This window comes from Lagenorhynchus albirostris, chromosome 8 (assembly GCF_949774975.1).
Source record: "Lagenorhynchus albirostris chromosome 8, mLagAlb1.1, whole genome shotgun sequence".
Taxonomy (NCBI): Eukaryota; Metazoa; Chordata; class Mammalia; order Artiodactyla; family Delphinidae; genus Lagenorhynchus; species Lagenorhynchus albirostris.
In genome coordinates this window covers 55,601,713-55,618,855 of record NC_083102.1, presented here as the reverse complement: position 1 = coordinate 55,618,855, position 17,143 = coordinate 55,601,713, and the positions used below count along the sequence as shown (strand labels likewise).

General features: G+C 41.1%; 1 protein-coding gene across 1 annotated transcript; it reads left to right on the top strand.

The window, feature by feature from the left end:
- The first annotated feature begins 547 nt into the window (after positions 1-547).
- LOC132524239 (protein lifeguard 2-like) lies at positions 548-15,324 on the top strand. Its single transcript, XM_060156081.1, is given in 10 exon segments — positions 548-818; positions 3,192-3,270; positions 3,985-4,038; positions 5,071-5,161; positions 7,972-8,009; positions 8,102-8,189; positions 9,533-9,622; positions 11,088-11,135; positions 15,173-15,185; positions 15,188-15,324. Coding segments are annotated over 10 exon segments (909 nt in total).
- Positions 15,325-17,143: the final 1,819 nt, after the last annotated feature.

The window sequence follows — 17,143 nt, the reverse complement described above, 5'->3', positions numbered from 1 at the left end:
ATTATCTTCTCTCCCAAAATGTAAGCTCTTTGAGGGCAAAGGTGACAAGGGCAGCTCCACACAAGAGGGAGTTTATTAACTCCTTGCAGAATGAATTCATAAACATTAATTTCATAATAGGATAAAAGTTATTTTACTCTGCAGGCCTCATATTAGAAGTATTTGTGGGCTTCCCTGGTGGTGCAGTGGTTGAGAGTCCGCCTGCCGATGCATGGGACGCGGGTTCGTGCCCCGGTCTGGGAGGATCCCACATGCCGCGGAGCAGCTGGGCCCGTGAGCCATGGCTGCTGAGCCTGCGCGTCCGGAGCCTGTGCTCCGCAATGGGAGAGGCCACAATAGTGAGAGGCCCACGTACTGTAAAAAAAAAAAAAAAAAAAAAAGTATTTGTTCATCATTCATTCAACAAATATGTGTTGAGCACTGACTTGGGAAGTACTGAACCAAGGAGTTGAAATTAAGAAAAAAAATCATCTAATGTTATGAAGATGCTAAGGTTGTAGTGGTATGATCATAAGGACCTGAATAACAATTTTCCCTTTCTAGGAAAATGGACTTGGAGGTCAGTGAACCAATAGACTTTAGTTCTGGAAATCATCAACATCTGGTTCGGAAAGCAGTAGATGATACTATCCAGAGCAAGTCTGCTCGGTCCTACGGAACTTCATCTTCAACTCATGGGCCACAACAAACTCATGGGAATCCACGCTCCAAAGCTGGTGAGCGAGGGGATACCTATGTGGTAGAAATTTCAGCAGAGACCACCACAGAGGACAGCAATCCTTTATCTGGCCCATTCTCAGAAGCAGCTATCCGCAGAGGTGAGAATAAAGAAATGACCTTTTCGGAAGAGAAAAGTTCTCTTAAAATGTTTACACAGGGTGGATTGTAGGATTTAATTTTGCTTTTAGTTTTTTCCCAGTCATGCTTTACCATGAAACATGACATAAGGCTGCAATAACAGATGGTCCCCAAGTTTTCCAGGGCATTCATAAATTCATGATACACATATTATGGTGAATAACTTGTGGTTTTCTTAGGAAACGTGAATTAGTCATTGAACGTTCTTGCCTACATACAAGATGATACCATGATATTGGCTTAAGTTTTAAACAATACTAATTCAGAGCCCTACATATTAATTCTGTATAGGAAATACATTCAGCTGTAACAGAAGTCCGAAAAACTGCGGCTTAAATAAATGAGAATTTTTTTTATTTCATGAAATACGAAGTTGGAAGGTAGGCAATTGAAGGCAAATGCTTAGGTCCCCGGTGAACACTCTGCCACCTTTATGCCTTCTTAGGACCTGGACGACTTGAAGATGGACTGTGAACTTTGAATCTCATTGCTGTCTCCCTGTGGCCCTCACCCTCTACCTTGTGGCTGGAAAGAGGCCTTCTGGAGCTCTTAGTTGGCAGCTGAGGCTGCAATGGCCATTATGACTCCCTGACATGGATGGCAGTTTGTGTTGGTTGTTGGCTCTTTTCTTGTGGCTTGAGCTTCTCATCACGTGGGGCTGGGTCCCAAGAAGAGGTAGACCAGATGGACAAGCCCCAGTGTGTAAGCATTTATCAAGTCTCTATTAATCAAACCACTGCTAATGTCTCACTGGCCAACATGTCATGTGGCCAAGCCCAGCGTCAATGTGGGAGGGCACTCCACAGGTTTTGCCCAATTTAAATTCTTATTTGTCTTCTTGTAATTGGATTGTAAGTGTTCTTTATGTATTAGATCCCTTTTCAGATACATGATATGCAAATATTTTCTGCCAGTTTGTGGGTTTTCTTTTACTTTCTGAAGGTGTCATTTGAAGCACAAAGCTTTTACTTTTGATGAAATCAATTTATTTGTTTTTTTTTCTTTGCTTGTGTTTTAGGTATCATATCTAAAAAAATCATTGCCTAATCCATGCTCACAAAGATTTACACCTATGCTTTCTTCCAAGAATTATATTTCTTAGGTTTATGTCTATGATCCATGTTTAACTAGTTAACTTTTGTGTATGTATGATATGAGAAAGGGGCCCAAATTCATCATTTTATACGTGTATGTCCAATTGTCCCAGCACAAGTTGTTGAAAAGACTCACCTTTCTCCATTGAATTGTTCTAGTATGTTTGTTAGAAATCAATTGACCATATTTGTAGGATTGACCACAAATGTAAGGGACTATTTTAGGGCTCTCAATTCTACTTCGTTGATCTATATGTCTAGTCTTATGTGGCTGGACCACATTTAACATCTATTCCCTCACAGTCCTTGATACATACTAGATGTGAATTTAATGTCAAGTAAGTGGATATTTTAATGTCGGCAGCACACATATGTTCTGGCATTTTTATTAAGATAGCTCAGTCCTATTTCTTTGTTGTTACACTTCAAATGCACAGAAACTGCCCAGCAGAAGGACACAGTTGACAATCCTATAAGTCAACTTTAAGCAGCATTTTTTTTTTTCTTTTAAAACTGGGATAAGGCCACAAAAAAGTAAGTGGTCATCACTGGTGTCATGTTCCGAGGGCTCCAGGAAAACCTGTGTAGTCAGCTGGAAGTAAGCAAACAGAGATGCCAACATGCTCTGCACTCTGCTTTGGCACGCCATTGGCTTGGAACTCCTTGGTCATACTTAACAATTCGTCAGGTTATCAAGTTTCTGCACAAGCAGGAGGGAAGGGAGTTGCTAAAGGCAGGGAGGATAGAGAGAAAAGTGGTAGAGAAGCTCTACAAACTCCCTGCAGCCCAAGTCCCTCTGCAGAGGGGTAAACGCCCTCTCCCCCGGTAGTTCTTAGGGCATCACTGGGCTCCATCTATGCAGGGGTGCAGCTGAATCCCTAATGATGGGTTTGCAACATTCTGAGACTTTCAGGTCACTTTTGGTCCTAAGGAGGATAGGGTGTCCATAATAAGGAATTAAATCCCTGAGTTTGGTCTTTAAAATTTGGGGACTTTCATGGATAAACCCTCAGATCTTCAATAAAATGCCTCTAACAGTCTGGACTGAGTCTTTTCCGAGAGTTCTGCAGAGCTGTATTGTTGTCACTCTATTGGCCAACTCTAAATTAGCACTCCCTTTCCTATCATCAAAAAAATCAGAGGAAAATTTTCTTTCATTAAGTGTCAAAAATAGGTAATTACATTTATATTTTTACTTTTGAATATTGTGTCATAAAAATAAGGTTTCTGTCTCCTCAGCTTTCATCGTAAAAGTGTTCTTCCTCCTGTCAGTTCAGCTGCTGATCACTGGGGCAATCATCAGCCTGTTTCTTTTCTGGTAAGTCTTTATTACTGATGTAAATTAAGTATTAAGCTGCCCATATTAATTCTCACTGAATAGCTCAATTTAATTTTTATCATTAAAAGATTATCTATTTTTCCTTAATCATTCATAGGATATAATATTTCTGTCGCTTTGTTTTTCTGAGGCAACTTCTAGACGAAGGTGTTGGTAGATTTCTGGAGTTTAACTTCCTAAGCTAAGAATTTTCCCTTATTTTGGGCACTATTTTCTTTTTTATTTTCGCCAAGCTATTTCCACAGATAAAATTGGGTAAAGGAAGAAAGGTGAAACTATGGAGGCCTTGGAGGCTGGAGCTCTGTTAAATGCAGAAATTATTTCAGGGACTATGGTCCGTCACGGCTTAAACCCATCCTTTGAAAATCTGTGTTTACAAACAAACATATGAGAATTTGATTACTTTTGCTTTGGGTACATATCAATCTCAGTATTTTTTAAAATTAAAACTTCACTAGGACATTTGCATTTATCCAAATTTCACTTACAACTTAAGACTGTGCTTTTTTGTGAATCTATTTTAAGAAGCAAGATACAGTTTTATGTTTTACTGTTTCCTTTCCCATCTGTCATTGTCAACCATTTAGGGTTTCCCCCCTTTCTTCTCATGAGATTGTTTAATGTCTACTTAAATATTACACTAGTTAGCAAAATAAGCTACTTATTGTGTAAAACTATTATTTTTTTAACCAGGAAGGCTTTAAGAGTTTGGGTGGTCAAGAATCCCTGGTTCACCTACGCACTCTTGTAAGTATTATTGGATTAAATTAAAAGTTTTTTCCACTAGCTATCGATTGATGTCCTTATTAAAAATTAGGTAAAGGTATAACATTCTTTTTTTAAATTAATTAATTAATTAATTTTTGGCTGTGTTGGGTCTTTGTTGCTACACATGGGCTTTCTGTAGTTGTGGCGAGTTGGGGCTACTCATCATTGTGGTGCGTGGGCTTCTCATTGTGGTGGCTTCTCTTGTTGCAGAGCACAGGCTCTAGGCACATAGGTTTCAGTAGCTGTGGCATGCAGGCTCAGTAACTGTGGCTCGCGGGCTGTAGAGCACAGGCTCAGTAGTTGTGGCGCACGGGCTTAGTTGCTCCTCAGCATGTGGGATCTTCCTGGACCGGGGCTTGAACCCATGTCCCTTGCATTGGCAGGTGGATTCTTAAACACTGCGCCACCAGGGAAGTCCCAAGGTATAACATTCTTGAAATGACAAGATTATAAAGATGGAAAATAGCAAATTAGTGGTTGCTGGGAGTTAGGGGTGTGTGTGTGTGTGTGTGTGTGCGCGCGCGTGTGTGTGTGTGTGTTACCATAATGGGATGGTAGGATATCTTAATGATGAGATAGTTCCACATCTTGATTGTGGTGCTGGTTACATGGATCTGCACATAGATTTGCATCATAGGTCTATGACATAGCATTACGTATATACATGCTGTACCAATGTTACATTACTGGTTTGGGTATTCTACTTTAAATATGTAATATGGGGGGAAACTGAGCAAAGGTTACACAGGACCTCTGTTCCCTTGCAGTTTCCTGTGAATCTACAAGTATTTCAAAATAAAAAATTTGAAAAAAGAACCCACAAGCTGTGTATGGATGGCAATGAGAAAAGTTAATTTTAAAAGCAAAAAAAAAAAAAAGAGGTAAAGGTAATAATCTACATTTTTGTTTACTTTATAATACTTATTATCAGATAATACATCTCTATAGCTATCTACCTATAATATATCATGTGATATAAGCAAATAACACATGGTTTTAAATTATCCCCAGGCCAGCATTTTTTGTTGTATTTATTATACTTGCTTGCTGTGGGAAGCTCCGCCGCCAGGTGCCTGCGAATTACATTCTTCTGGGATTATTTGTAAGTAAACCTCATTAGCATCCGTTGTCGTTCATCTCTGAAATATATTTTCATCACATTATTAAATTCATTCCATTTATTGTGGAAAATATTTCTGTGGAATAATACAGATAGAAATTGTTTGTGAGACATTCTCTTGGATGAATTTTGAAGTCATAAACTTACTTATGACCTGGAATCCACACCCTTTTAACAAACTAGAGAATTTGGCGACCCTGGGCTACTCCTCTGTGCCAGCAAACTTGCTTCTGAGAGGCCCACTCCGGAGTCTGGGCTACATTTCAGGAACAGTTAACCTGACTGTCCTCTGTCAGAGACAAAAAACACATTTTGCTGTGGAGAGTGAGTTCACAAATTGTGTGCAAGAAATGTAATTTTCCTTATTTTTGTAAAATTTATTTTATTTCTATTTCAATGTGTGCTGACTCTATTGCAATTGAGGTTTCTGTTTATTAATGTTTATACCAGTCAGGCCAAACCTCTTGCCTCCTGGAAGCAGTGGACTCTCTGAAACTCACTGACAATAGTACTTGCTCCTCTTAGGAAAACCCAGAACAGAATCTCAGTATGATTTAGTGTTCTGGAAAGAAAGTCAGATTCTTTGCGATTGCTCCCATGAACTGCTGACCACCCTTCCCTGTGAAGATTTACTTACCAATTCACTTGTTCCTCACCTGGTTCCATATCAGAGTTGAGGTAGCTTATAAAATATGCAAAATAGGCCTTCCCTGGTGGCGCAGTGGTTGAGAGTCCACCTGCCGATGCAGGGGACACGGGTTCGTGCCCCGGTCCCGGAAGATCCCACATGCCGAGGAGCGGCTGGGCCCGTGAGCCATGGCCGCTGAGCCTGTGCGTCCGGAGCCTGTGCTCTGCAACGTGAGAGGCCACAACGTGAGAGGCCCGCATACCGCAAAAAAAAAAAAAAAAAAAAAAAAAAAATATATATATATATATATATGCAAAATACAAGAATATAAGATGAATTGGTGGGGAAATCTGATGGAAGGAAAATAAAGCCAGAGGTGAGATTCGTGCGCAAAATGCATAGTTCCACGCATTTGAGTGTGATGAGCCTAGATTTGGATCTGCGCCTCCTGGTGGTCAACGTGAGCAAGGACACACGGCCAAGGATGAGGTTCTCTGTGGGTACCACACGGCGTCCAGTGTGAATTATATGTCGGGAAGAACAGTTTCCTCATGACGCTGGAGAAGACTGTCTCTTTGATACCCACATTTGGGCATTTCTTCAGCTGACGGAGCATTGAGGGGCTTTTCTTAGTTGGTGTGGATACACTGCTCATTGTCCAGGTGAGCGAGTAGAGTCTCCCAGTTCCTGCACTTAACAGCAGAGACCACACTCAGAAGGGGTGGGAGTTAAAAGCCAGACATAGAAAGACACTGGGAATCCTGGGGAAGAGATTGGGACAGGGAGAGGTATTTTTCCAGAAATTTTTGGATGTTTTCTTTTAACTTTTTCAATAGTTCTAATGTTTATTTCAAGAAGAGATCAAAGTTATTGATCTCAAAGGAAGCTCTCATCGCCAAGGTTTTGCTATTTATTTCTAAGCTGGTAACAGCCTAAGAGAAGAAATATTATAAAAGGAAAGGTTGAAAGCAAGCACATTGTTAAAATATCATGTGTACGCGGAATAGGTGCACTTAAAAAAAAAAACCTGTAAGGTCAATAAAGACAGCTTACTTTGGTCCGTTGAACAAAGTAGAGAATCAGGCTTACCCACTGGGTTTGGGAGATCCAGAGAGGCAATCCGGGACTCCCGGGACTCCGGTTCTTTTCCAGTCTCCAATCCTGGACGTCATTAGCCAGCTGACGAAGTTCAAAGCCTCTCAGGCAGTCCTAGCACTGAGGATAGGATGTGTCCTCACATTTACTCCCAGAGACTAGAAGGTTCTTTCCTGGCTCTTGCCATGGACCAGCTAGTCTCTGGATCTGTCTCTGATGGAGCATACTACCAGCTGGGGAATGTCCTCAGGCCCTGCAGCCACTGCTGACTGTAGTTCTCACTGGCCTGCTGGCTGTCCTGGAGCCTGACTGTGGGCCTGGGCACATCCTCATAGCCTTTTTGGTCTCATCCTCCAGCTTGACTGCCTTCTGGCTCTCATCCCCTCCCTCTCTCCCTCACTGCCCCATCCCTGGCTCCATTTGGACCATGGGAACCCTCCAGCCCCCATAGAGCCCCCATACAGACCCAATGCAGCCCCAGTGCAGCCCTCTTCAGAGCCCTGGATTGGCACCTACCAGTGCAGCTCCATGCTTTGTAGGTGTGTCCTCCAGCTCATCCCCTGGTACTGAGGTCTCAATCCTCATTCCACGTCTGAGGTTTGAAGTATTTTATTCTCATCCAAGCACTATGGGAAAGGTCAGTACGGAAACCTTTGGTGGAGCGTCAGTAGAAATAGCATATCCTGCTCTGATAAAATGTTAAGATTCTGTGTGGATGGCCCTATTTGATTAATGACAATATGGTCTACAGATAAAGCTTTTACCTTGGTTTCCACATTCCTAATTAATACATATTTAAGTCGCTGAATATGTTGAAAGTTACTATTGTGTTCTAAGAAATATTTACACATGAAATAATTTTTTCTGTCGGTCTTGGGGAGAACGATAAGGAAATGTTTGTTTCCGTTATTTATTTCCCATATCCATAGCCTGTAGCTTTGTGCGCTGGGATCATACATATTCCCAATAGCTCACTAGACCCTGCCAGAATGCACAAACCTCAAACCACCTCTTCTGGATTTTGGCCTTGGGATTCAGGCTTCTGATTTATTGTGATTTTTGTTTCTAGACAATACTTCAAGGTCTGCTGCTAGGAACCGTGTCAGTGTAAGTCTTTGATACACATTTGTGTGTGTGTGTGTGTGTGTGCGCTTTTCTTTGAATGTTATGTGAACAATAATCACAGTCTCTGGTTTTAGTTTCTATAATGCCGAGGAAGTGTTATGGGCAACGGCAGGAACCGCTCTAGTGACGATATCACTCACTTTATTTGCTCTTCAAACAAAAGTACGTATTATTGAAGCAGATTTCTGTCATAAGGGAGTGTGTGAATATGTTTCTTTGCCCCTCCTGACCCATTCTGCTCCCTCCTCCCTCAGGCTCTCGGCTTTCTGTGGGCCTCACCTCCATGGAGTCCTTGCCTTCAGGCTTCTGGCTTTCCTAGTAACCATGTTTAAAAAGTAAAAGGAGACAGGTAAAATTAGTTTTAATAATATATTTCATTTAACCCAGTATATGTCAAGTGTTATCATTTCGACATGTAATCAGTATAGCAAAAATATTAATGAGATACCTTACATTCTTTATTTTGAAATTCAAACCCAGTGTGTATTTTATACTTGCAGCAATCTCAGTTTGAACTAACTGCATTTCCAGTGCTCAGTGGCCAAGTGTATTGAAAGCACAGCTCTAGACAAACTTTCTTAGCAGGCATCAGAGTCACCCGGAGAGCGTGTGGAACACAGAATTCACTCCTCCTGGAGTTGCTGCTTCACAATGTCTGGCATGGGGGCCGATAATTTACATTTCCCAGGCGCTGCTGATGCTTCCGGCCTGAGAACCAGACTCGGTGACCTGGTAGATTATTCTCTTGGTGTGGTAAGGGTAGGGAGTGAAATAGGAAAAATAGAGGAATTAGGAAAACACTCTTGCAAGAAAATACCTTGGATTCTTTTGCTTCCTAATCCATTCTTTTTTCAGGCCAGAAGATGAATATTCCTCTTTCTTTAAAAAAAATTCTAATCTTCCCTAGACTGACTTGGTTACTGATTTATAGAAGCAAAACCAAAAAGCATATTAATAAATTTTAAGATTACAAAAGAATAATTAATAGTAATTTTTGAAAGCTTAGTATATGTATTTTTATTGAAATATATACATACAAATGTGAAAAAGGTACCCAGTTAACATCTTTGTCTATTTAATTCCATTAATGTAGTCTATGCATATGCTTTTAAAAATATGAATGATTATGACCATACTATACTTACAAATTTACATCCTGCTTATTCAGTACATTTTTTATTAGGGAAAATTTTATATAGATACAAAGATAGAATAGTTTAATAAACTCCCATGTGCCCATTACCTAGTTTCAAAAATTATCAATTTGTGGCTCCTGTTATTTCATCCATATCCTACCCTTTTCTCCCTCCTGAAGAAATACAACACTTTTTATGTAGCATTTTTCAGTGCTTAGGGGCTAATGGATTTCCATGGTTCTTGGGATTAGCCAGGGGAAATGATTAGCAAATGGGCCAGTTTCTTTCTAGCGGGTACACGATGCATCTCTAAACACCTTGAAATTGCTTATGGATGGTAATTTAATTGGTTTTGTGTTGTTTCCTCAGTGCGATTTCACCTTGCTAAATGGAATGCTGTTTGTTTTACTCTTCGTACTTATTATCTATGGAATTCTCTTAATCTTCATACGATCATATGTAAGTGGGATCTCCTTTGTAAACCTCAGATAATTGTTAGAATATAGGGTGAAGTGCTGGTTGTGTTGTTGGTCTGGATCCTCTGAGAAGCAGACACCAGATGGGTGAAACTTGCAAGGACTGTGATAGGAGAAATGTCTGTGGGAGAAAAGTGTGGCGGCAACGAAGGCTGGGAGAGCTGTCAGACCATGACAGCATATGTGACCCCAGGTTCAGGAGAGGGAAGGAAGGTGGGAGCACTCTGGATGTGGTGCCGTGAGGGGCTCCTGGAGCTAACGTGGACCATTACAGCAGTCCAGGGTCTCCCAGGAAGGTCCTGCTGCCCCCACCTGAGACGGTGAAGCGTGACCCAGGAGCAAACTACAGTGGGTTGCACCACACAGCCACCGGACCCTGGTCAGTTACATGCCCCTCCCCGTAGCTGGAGGTCTGTGAGGCCACCTGCTGCACCAGTTGTGGTAGGGGACCACTGACAGGAGGTCTGGGCATGAAGATTGAGCTCCGACCCTAGGCGACAGCTGCCCTCCCCTCAGAGGATCTTGGGATGAACCACTGACAGACCCTTGTTCTAAGTATGTCCAACCTTGCTGGACTCTGGCAATTTTGAATCCTTCAGACTCCAGTTGTCAGCTGTTTTCTTACACCTAGCTCAGTCTGGAAACACTGTGCCTCCCTCTCTGTGTCACTGACTCCTGATTTCTTTCTTTCCTCAAGAATGTTCCCTGGTTAGCAGAGTGCTCCCCATGCCTCTAGGACTAGCTTTCTCCTCCTAAAGAGTGAACGCCATTATGCTTCTCAGATGTTATACACCACTTCCTTTTGCTCTTCTACAGCCAAACCCTTTGGCATTTAGGCCAATTTGTCACATATTCTGATCAGGGTTGTTCTGGTTGCAAGGAACACATACCCCTCAGACTAGGTCAAGGCAAAGACCCAGAGACTCTCATGGAGCTCCGAGGTGGGAAGAAGAGCCAGAATTCATGGAAAAGGAAACCCCACCTCCCTTTCTTGAACTGAGGTGATTGGCCATCTCTGCTTGTGTAGTAATATCTCCAGCACTAGCTAATGGTAGAACTGCTGCCTGGATTCCTCTATCCTGAGAATTGATTTCTAACTGGCCTAGAGCATCTGTTTGATCCTGGTCACAGGGAAGAGGCTCTTGGTCGGTCAAGAGATTCACTGCTGTTGGAGTGTTATCATCCACCTCTTGTCAATCAGCTCTAGCAAGGCTGTGTGAGAGTCACTATGTTCCCTGAGCTGAGGGGAGGGCACATTCTCTTGAAGAACTATGTGGATGGGGCTTGCTGAATGGAATTGAGTGGATGCTGTTCACTATGTTCAAGAAAAGATTCTCTCCACAGCTTTGACTTTCTTAATATCTTACCTAACAGCAGTGACCTAAGTGATCCCCTGAGTTGTTCCAAGTCTTACTCTTAATATACAGTTGTTTCCTTTCTTTTTGCAGTGGTTGCATCTATTGTATGCTGGACTTGGTACTGTGATCTTCTCACTCGTAAGCGCATTTCTCCCTTTCTTTGACAAAGAGTATGGTATGTGCATTGATGGGGCCCTAAGCCCTCTGCTAGGCTTGGAGTCAAGTGGAGTCAGTAATTTACTGGAAAGCTCCCCAGGTCACTTGCTCCTTCCTCTGTCTTCTTGTCCTCCTCCTCCTCCTCCTTTTTATTTTTTATAAAGACAATTCTTTTTAGAGCAGTTTTAGGTTCTTAGTAAAACCAAAAGAAGAGTACAGAGATTTCCCATATACTCCAGCCTCCATACACGCATGGCCTTCCCCATTATCAATAGCCCCCACCAAAGTGGTACATTTATTACAATGGATGAACCTACATTGACATATCATAATCACCCAAAGTCCGTAGTCTACGTTAAGGCTCACTCTTGGTGTTGTATATTCTATGGGTTTGGACAAATGTATAATGATATGTGTCCATCATTGTAATATCATACAGAATATTTTCACTGCTCAAAAAATCCTCTTTGTTCTACCAGTTGATCCCTCCCCATCCCCAACCCCTGGCAACCACTAATTTTCTTACTGTTTCCAAGTTTTGCCTTTTCCAGAATGTCATAGAGTAGGAATCATACAATATTAAGCCTTTTCAAATTGGCTTCTTTTACTTAGTATTTGCACTTAAGATTCCTCCATGTCTTTTCATGGCTTGGTAGGTCATTTCTTTTTAGTGTTGAATAATATTCCACCATCTTGATGTACCACAGTTAATTTATTCATTCACCTACTGAGGTGAATCTTGTTTGCTCTCCAGTTTTGGCAATTATGAATAAATCTGCTATAAACATCCATCTGCAGGTTTTTGTGTGGACAGATGATTTCAACTCCTTTGGGTAGATACCAAGGAGCATGTTCACTGGATCATACAATAAGAGTATGTTTAGTTTTGTAAGACTGTATTCCAAAGTGGTTGTAATACTTTGTATTCTCACTAGCAGTGTATGAGAGTTCCTGTTGCTCCACGTCCTCACCAGCATTTGGTATTGTCAGTGTTCCAGAATTTGGCCATTCTAATAGGTGTGTAGTGGTATCTTATTGTCATTTTTTTTTTTTTTTTGTGGTGCGCGGGCTTCTCACCATTGTGGCCTATCCCGTTGCGGAGCACAGGCTCCGGATGCGTAGGCTCAGCGGCCATGGCTCACGGGCCCAGCCACTCTGTGGCATGTGGGATCTTCCTGGACCGGGGCACGAACCAGCGTCCCCTGCATCGGCAGGTGGACTCTCAACCATTGCGCCACCAGGGAAGCCCTTATTGTAATTTTAATTTGCATTTCCCTGATGATATATGATGTAGAGCATCTTTTCATATGCTTACTTGCCATTTGTATATCTTCTTTGGTGAAGTGTCTGTTAAGTTCTTGGGCCCATTTTGTAATCAAGTTGTTTGTTTTCTTATTGTTGAGTTTTAAGAGTTCTTTGTATATTTAGGAGAACTGTCCTTTATCAGGTATTTCTTTTGTAAATATTTTCTCCCAGTCTGTGGCTTGTATTATCATTATCTTCACACTGTCTTTCACAGAGCAGACATTTTTAATTTTAATGAAGTCTAGTTTATCCACTATTTCTTTCATGGATCATACTTTTGGTGTCATATCTAAAAAAATCATCACCACACCCAAGGTCATCTAGGTTTTCTCCTATGTTATCTTCTAGGAGTTTTATGTTTTACATTTAAGTCTATGATTCATTATGAGTTATTTTGTGAAAGGTGTAAGATCTGTGTCTAGATTCATGTTTTTGGCATGTGGATGTCCAGTTGTTTCAGCACCATTTGTTGAAGAGACTATGTTTACTCCGTTGTATTGCCTTTGCTCTTTATTCTGTCCTGTTGATCTATTTGTTTAGTCTTTTCACCAATACCACACTATCTTGATTACTGTAGCTTTATAGTAAATCTTGTTGTCTGGTAGCATCAGTCCTCCAACTTTGTTCTTTTCCTTCAATATTGTATTGGCTATTCTGGGTCTTTTGTCTCTCCATATGGTTTGTCAATATCCACAAAATAACTTGCTGGGATTTTGATTGGGATTGTGTTGAATCTATAGATCAAGTTGGGAAGAACTGATATTTTGGAAATAGTGAGTCTTCCTATCCACGAACATGGAATGTCTCTCCATTTATTTAGTTCTTCCTTGATCTCATTCATCAGAGATTTATAGTTTTCCTCATATAGTTCTTGTACATATTTTGTTAGACTTATACCTAAGTATTTAAGTTTTTTGGATGCTAATGGTATTGTGTTTTTAATTTCCAATTTCACTTATACATTGCTGCATATAGGAAAGTAATTGACCGTTGTATAGTAACTTTGCATCCTACAACCTTGTGATAATTGCTTATTGAACCCTCAGATGCTCCTGGGGCTTCTAATCCTGACCAGGGCTTCCCTGTGGGCTGTCTGTCTCTTGCATGGTGTCCTGAGCCCTCTTCCTCTGGGGCTGGGGGAAAGACAGCTGGATCCCATCTCACCTTACTCTCCCACTTTCCTGTCTGCCTTCAAACATATAACCTCACCTGAGAGGTGCACTCCTAACCGCCAATACATGAAATGATTAGGAGTCATTATCTCTCTTGTAAGAAGAAATAAGATAAAGTCAGGGGTTCTTGGAGGGGAGGAAGAAAGAAAAGCACTTTTCCACAGAAGGACTCCAGGGTGACAGATGGAGGCTAAGAGCAAGGCTGGAAGCTCAGCTGCTGGAGGCCTTTTTTAAAGGATGACCAACTGTCCTCATTTCCCTGGGACTGAGGGGTTTCTGAAGACACACAAAAGTCCTGGGCAAACTGGAATGGTTGGTCATTCTAGCTTTTTCTGCCACAGAGTTATTGGAATCAGACATAGGGAGAGGGAGGATAAGTGGGAAGGGACTTAGTGGTCCACGTGAAGCAGCTGCTTTGGCAACCCCCAGACTTGGGTTTGACTCTCTTCTCTGCCACCTGCTACAGTGTGATCTTCCCTTCTTGGAGGCTCTATTAACCTCACCTGCCTCAGCTGGGTCATTCCCATATTACATGAGATGACATCTATCATGAACTGATACGAGGCTACCCAGAAGGTGCCCCATTCTTTTCCTCCTGTTTCTTTCCTCCCTTCCTCCTCATTCTTAGAAGGCTGAGTGGGAACCAGGACACAGGGAGAGCTGATACCTGAATTACTTGGGACAGGTTTCCCTGTAGTGGATGTTGTTCTAAAATGGATTATTTTAAAGAGTCTTTAAAACCCCAAGAATTCTTTGTAATGCCAGGGTTGACCTGTCTGATGCGGCTGTGCCTCACAGCACTAGACTCTTAGTCTACAGGCTGGATATAAAGACCTGAGGAGCAGCTTGTTTTCTTTTCCTCCTTCTAATGCACTTGTGCTGCCCACATCTGCTCACTTTGCAACAAACACAAGGGTGAGAGGGCTCTCTGACTTTTTTTCTTGATGCTTTAGAAGCTCATAATTTTACCTACTGCAGCTGAGCTAAAACATTTAATTGGGGTTTATTTAACCATATATGAGTCTTCTCATTCTATTTTGAAATACTGACATCGTCACAAAGCCATCTCCAATGTCAAGTTTTGAAAAATGCTATCACCCAAAGGAAAGTTCAGAATTATTGCTGTGGGTGAATCTAAATGTTGGGGAACCATCTTTATTTTCATTCTTTTTTTCAGTGAGAACACGTGGGAAAATCACAAACACAGGGCATTTTGTAGTTTCTCTCTGTGTCCAATCTGCCCACCTGGTCTACATCATTGGCTAAAGGCACAGAGCTTTCTGGACTTGGAAGGAAAGGAAAGTAAGGCTCACATATTTGGTCCCACTGGCTTCAGGAGAATGAAACACTTGCTTTAATAGATAAAGCATAAACTTGGGGACATCATGAATGATTGAGGCTGTAAGAATAATATCTATAGCCACAAATTTACTCTCTGTGATGTATTTACTGATGGGAAATAATTTTTCCAGATAATTTTAGGATACTTATTTGATAGAAATGTACAACTTAAGTAGCTAATTCTTCTTTCTTTTCTTTAAGTACTTGGTGATGGATGGGAGGTGATGGTGGGAGGGCGCCATCATCATTCTGACCTGGACCCTGAAGAGTATGTTTTTGCTGCCCTGAACATCTACATGGACATAATCAACCTTTTCCTTTTTATTTTGCAACTGATTGGACTGGGACGGTAGTCATACGGCCAAGCCTGGCTCGTGCTGAAAAGAGGGAAGGAGGGATGTCTGTGAAGACATACAGAGGTTACCACACCATAAGCCCTTCTATTTTAAAATACTTAATTTTTTTGTCAAATGACAGTGAGCATTCAGTAAATGTTAGCTGTAGCTGTTAGATATTTTTAGTTCCACTGTCACATTGCAAAACTTTCTGGCGGACGTTTCTGATTTTTATAAATTCAAAAGGTGAGCTACATAACTACATATTTACAAACATTTGTAAGATGCTCATTACTTTGTGGAAGTTTTCCAGGCACTATTTAAAGCTGTAAGCAACATCCCTCTACGTGAATAAAACTGATTACTGAAACCCATATTTACTCCATCCTCTTCTCTTGATTTGGACATTTGGTGGGAATATTTTGGCATCTGACTTTTTTTAAGAGTAAGAGAAACTATAAAGAATTCTGCCTTTCTCTTGGATTCCAGAGTCAGACTGGAGAAGTAAATTCTATCTTGGGAGATCTCTGTTTCTATCTCAAACTATCTGTGTGCTCCAAGGGGAGCCTTTTGGGTCTGAACCACTTCAGTGTCTGGCAGGAAGATAAGAAGGGGCCATTTCCAGCATGGATGAATTGTGCAGGGGGGAGGATGGGGAAATTAGATGAACTCTTCTGGTCTCTCTAGTATTTATCATAGAGCTTTATTTCAAAATTTAACTGAACATACAGATCTCAAGTAAGACATATGGACTTAAGTACAAACAATATAGTCACATACATCTACCTGACTTTTTGATTACATATTTCAGATTAGCCATATCTCCACTATTTTAGTAGAGTTTCTTTATTGTGTTTATGATCTCTTATTACTACCAGTAAAATCCTGAAGATGGGCGTAACCTCTGAAATGTGAGCAAGTGGAAGAGAAAGGGACTTTTCAGCCACCCAGCAAAAAATCTAGGAGGACCCTCTAAAGCTCCTGGGTCAGGATATCTTAAAAAACATCACCATCTGTACATACACCTGCCAAAGTCATGGTGAATTAATTCCATACAAGAAAGCAAATTCAGCTGGGAAGCTTGAGATTTTGCATATTCTTTTGGCATCAAGACAACCTTCCTGCATATAATAGGGACACACTGGCCAATCTGTTTCTCCATTGAAGTTTCTGCCATCCCCACACCACATTAGGCATTTCTCGTCTCAGCAATGCTCCCAGCCACACACAGCCCACTGTGAGTCTACTGTATGTGCCATCATATAGCAGTGCTGACTTGATTAAAAGAAATTCTACTGCTTCTACGACAACCTTTTGATTTCTGCATTTAGTAAGGACTCTGAGAAAGACATACCTTTTATGGTCAGTCTATCAAATGAGTAGATTACTTTGTTCTCAGTGACAGAAATTCACCTTTTGAGAAGAGAGTCCATGATTTGAAAATCTGTCAGGAGTGGTCCCAAATCCAGTGATGGGTAGCACATCTGTAAATCAATCCAAGATGTCCATAATGGGGCAATCGAAACTTAAAGAAAAAGAATCCATAAAAAAATTTAGGTTATACTTTCTATAATGCTCACAAATCCTGGGCCTATAAGTTACTTTTTTCTTATCCCAAATGGGTATTCCCTCATCCAGCTTTAGGCATGGTTTGCTGAGCAAATCTATCTATACACAAGTGGACCCTAGTGAAACTACTCATGTTAAAGGCTAGTAAGCAGTTAGCCATGGCCTTTTTAAAATCAGTATGCCACTTTGCACTCATAGGTTCAAAGAATATCAATGGCCAAAATGCTGTGGCATATGTTTGACATTACTATCAAGACGAATGTTGGCA